A 4,311-nucleotide genomic window follows, 5' to 3' on the forward strand; every position below is an offset into this window, starting at 1 on the left:
GTCTCACTGTCCAACTGCTGCACGTGGCTTCTGCTCCACATCAGGAGACTAGCAAGTGCCGGCCCTCCAGCCGTGCCCGTAGCCGGACTAGGCCGTGGTCAGTCGTGCGGTCCTGGGGTTATTTGAGGACTGAAGCGTGGCGTGAGAGCGATAGCCATCCTCACCAGAGCCTCGGACTATCTGCATTGTGAGAGGGGGTTCGTTTCGAAGCACCAGCTCTGCATCGGTGGCCTCGGCGCAGTCGCCCGCCGCGGTCACATCTGTCGGTTCCCATCGCTCCAAGTGAGAGGTCAACGCAGAGCACTGACTTTGCTGAGGGGATGGAAACTATACCAAGGAGGCGTGTTGTGATGTCACATGGGAGACCTACAATCCAGTGTAGAATTTGATTGACTAGCTCCCCTTCTCCACATTTTGATTCACGTGGGTCACCTATCTAATGCTGTCATATGTCACATGCAGGTCACAGGTTCTAGGCTACCCATGTCTAGGCTAACCATATCAGGGATGTAGTGGAGGCTAAACGCAAGTAAACAGTTTATCCACCTCTGAAATTTCAGAAATAGAGTTTATCCAGCTCTCAAAAGAGTTTATTCACCAATTGCAACTTTTAACATTCAAAAATTACACTGCATTATCTGCATTCACAATATGTACACTCTAGGAACCATTTAAAACCACTGGTATTGTTATAAACATTGGACTATAACCTCCACCATCAACAAATATGTTCTGAATGCCTTTTTAAAAAATCTGATACCGCATGCCATGGCGCAGTCCACCTCACTGTGATCACAGAAATCATAGTTTACCCACCTCTTATTTTACCACTACATCCCTGGTTGGCATGGTGATTTATCTGGGACAGTTGTTGGGGAAACTCCAGTAGGCCAGTCTACTAGTCAGTTACATTTAGTTTTGAAATATGTCCTTGGATTTAAATGATGAATAGTTTACTGTTAAACTGTTAGCCTAACGCAATGCCAAACCTGTTCCTGCACTATCTGTTCCAATCAAAGTGAAGCTTTTGTAAATTTGCCTACTTCTAGGGCTTACCTGCTGTTATATTTCTTACGTCTTTGGTGCAGACATGAAATGCTTTGATTACATATGATTTACTATTGTATACTATTGAATTGAATGTTTCTGCTATTAATGTATATGATTTGTAAAAAAAAAAATCTACATAACAATGATATGCTTTCCTAGTCTTTGCACTTTACCATTCAAACAATGCTTGTGAAGTTTCTGATTTATGCTTGCCTAATTCACATCATAGTATTCGTTCGTGTCAATCGTGAAAAATAAAGTTAGTATCTCCTGCCCTCGAGTGGTTGGTCTGCGGTACTTCACCCATTGCACTTCCTTCTCCCCTCCCATTTGCATTTATTGCCACTTCCTGATTCCTTGCATGTGGTTTTGAAAGAAGCGTTGGACACGGCAACATGTCTCAAGTGAGTCACATCTGCAAATAACCTGATTTGTTTGACGTTAGGTCTCATTTAGGACAGTGTAGCTACTAATTTGGCGTATAATTTATTGTAGATCTAAGTTCAACACAATATTATAAAGCTTTATGTAGTCGAATAACGTAAACGTTACCGGTCTGAGAATGAGAACGTTAGTTAGGCCTAGCATGCATGATCTCAGCTAGATAACGTTTCGTCCACTGTCATTTACAGTATCTAACAGATTATTAGACCGCCAATTATGTAAAAATTATGCAAAACAATATGAATAGCTTTAATAAATCGCCAGTGTAGCTTACGTTAACTTATTCGACTAACACATTTGTATACGCAGAATGCTATTACATTTTTTTGTTGTATGATCTACTAGGAAGATTTCAATCAGGCCGCGGAGCTGGTGAAGAAGCTGAAAACACAGCCTGACAATAGCGAACTTCTGCAGATCTATTCATTGTACAAGCAAGCCACAGTGGGGGATGTGAACACAAGTAAGTTTGCATGACATGAGAGAGCATTTTGCATGAGCCCGTACATGATCGTTGTTGGATTCTTCTGTCAGCGGGGGTCGTGGTAAACGTGTCGAGTGAGATTGTTATTATCAACTTTAATGGGAAATATGAACATTTAACCTTTAAAATATACAAAGTCATTATCAGAATAAGGCCAATTCGATTTCAGTCTAATGACCCTCTTTCGCAATGCAAAAACTAGGGCATAGGTTGCCTATTCTTACCAAGGGGAGTAGCGACGCGATTGGATGCATTCCAGTATTGGGTCACTGCAAAGTTATAGGATACTAAATACGATCAGAAGTTGGTTGGTGTGATACATTTCAAGACGCGGTTACAGTGTTGATTTAAACGAACACAGTTTATATTATAGCGAATATTGTCTTAAGAGATTCTGTGTTTTCTAGGCTGGTTGTATTTCTTAGATTGTATTGAAATCTTACACAATGATGCACTGATCTGGCGTCATAGTCTGTTCTTACCACTAGAATGCCAGAAATGCCTTATCTGATTGACTTTATGTGGACATAACCTGTTTGATCATTATTACAGGCCGTCCAGGAATGTTAGACTTCGCAGGGAAGTCTAAATGGGATGCCTGGGAAACCAAGAAAGGTTAATACTTACTTTGGAGTAATGCGTTGGTATTAATTGCATTATGTTAATGAATTAGAGTGATTTCCTGTATTGGCTATGCTGCTCCTTTGATTTACAGGGATGAGCAAAGAAGATGCTATGAAGGCCTACATTGCCTTGGTAGAGGAGATGAAGACCAAGTATGGGTTGGCCGAATGAATGAAAGCTGTCCGCCTACGCCACCATGGTCCCTCCGGTGCGCCACATCAAGGGCTAGATTTTATTGAAGAAGTCTTGCATTTCAAAAACACAAGACTCCTCAGGTAGCCATGTAGATTCTGATAATTCAGACTAAAATAGCAATTGCAATTTACCGGTATCTATCAGTTTATTTGTAATCATGAAGTTATCACAATGCCAGTCTAAAATCGGATACATTGGTGCTTTACTTTGTTTTGTGCATCAATGTGTGTATTGTGCATCTGTATGTTTTTAATGCTGGCTTACTTTGACATTGCGAAAGAACTTAACTTGGTTAGTCAAGAGGGCTCTAACGGTAGTCTAAAAGAGAAGCCACATTGTTCCACCACAACATCAGTTTATTCTGGTCACAGAACGGTCACAAAACCCCATTGTTTAACAGCATGCACATTTTTCTGAATGACTTGCGCTATCAACAACGTAGGTTTCGTATAGTGCCTAAACTGAGGAATGAAAAAATGGGGCAAAAAAACAGGCAAATTGTGAGTGTCCCCATGTGATTTCTCTTTTGTATTACATCAGTGAGATGACACTAAGTAAGAGCTCTGCTTTGACATTTTTATACATTCCAACATGTCAACATTCAGTGCCTGAGAGTCTCACCTTTTAGAAAATAATAATCAATAGTGTAAGCAATAGGCCTATACAATCACAAACATGCTATTTTTTTTTTTTTTTTTTTTATTGTTGCTAATACTTAAGCTGTACTTAAAAACAATTAACAAAATGCCATCGAACAAAATGTGATACCTAGAAAATGTGATTTATGTAATATTGAAATAGTTAGAATAAAATTCATGGCTCTGTCTCTTGGCAAAATTTCACTTTGTGAAAGTGGGTGCGAAGATGTCTGAATTTGTAGGCAATAAAAGACTGGTTCTCCAATAATTTCTTCAGTGCACTTTCTAAGCAGTATCTTGCATCTATTTGAAAGCAGCAATGCATGATATATCATCATTATCAATCAAGAGCTAGTGTCTGGATTATTTTTTGTTTTTAATGAAGCGGTTTGACCTGGAGGACTCTAGCCATTTTGCTGTTTAGTTTCTTAATTCACAAAGGTCTTTCATGAACACTCCAAAGTTGCATTTGCTGGTGCTTCATGTAGGTTGTTTTTTTGCCACTGCTTAATCTTCCCAAAGTGTGTCTGGTGGCACATACTCAAACCAGTGACTGACTATTAAATATACCAAAGGGTAATCCAAGTGATGACACTGGAGATGACTATCATAAGGCCTAGCGTACCTAGCGTTCATGGGCTTCGGAAAAACCTTTTTCCGAGTGAAAACATAATCATTCCGCGTCATTCACGTCACGTAATGTGTGAGTCAGAGGTCGGGAACTGGGGCTAGATTTTGCCAGAGAATGTCTAATAAGGGGAGAACTGCCACTCTCGGAAAACTTCCGGTTTCTGAACTGGATGCAGTTCCTTCTGTAGTTCCACATGAGGGCGCTCGTCCACGAGTGCAGAATGCATGGAGGTATATGGAGCTGTA

The 4,311-nt window shown here is 40.3% G+C and overlaps 1 protein-coding gene across 1 annotated transcript; it reads left to right on the forward strand.

Moving 5' to 3' along the window:
• Positions 1 to 1,356: 1,356 nt before the first annotated feature.
• Positions 1,357 to 3,700, forward strand: dbi (diazepam binding inhibitor (GABA receptor modulator, acyl-CoA binding protein)). The gene is made up of 4 exons (XM_048234636.1): positions 1,357 to 1,454; positions 1,840 to 1,957; positions 2,531 to 2,593; positions 2,694 to 3,700. Exons 1-4 carry the CDS (start codon positions 1,446 to 1,448, stop codon positions 2,771 to 2,773), a joined length of 270 nt encoding a protein of 89 aa, XP_048090593.1. The 5' UTR covers positions 1,357 to 1,445; the 3' UTR covers positions 2,774 to 3,700.
• The last annotated feature ends 611 nt before the right edge of the window (positions 3,701 to 4,311 follow it).

Source organism: Alosa alosa, chromosome 23 (genome assembly GCF_017589495.1).
Source record: "Alosa alosa isolate M-15738 ecotype Scorff River chromosome 23, AALO_Geno_1.1, whole genome shotgun sequence".
NCBI lineage: Eukaryota > Metazoa > Chordata > Actinopteri > Clupeiformes > Clupeidae > Alosa > Alosa alosa.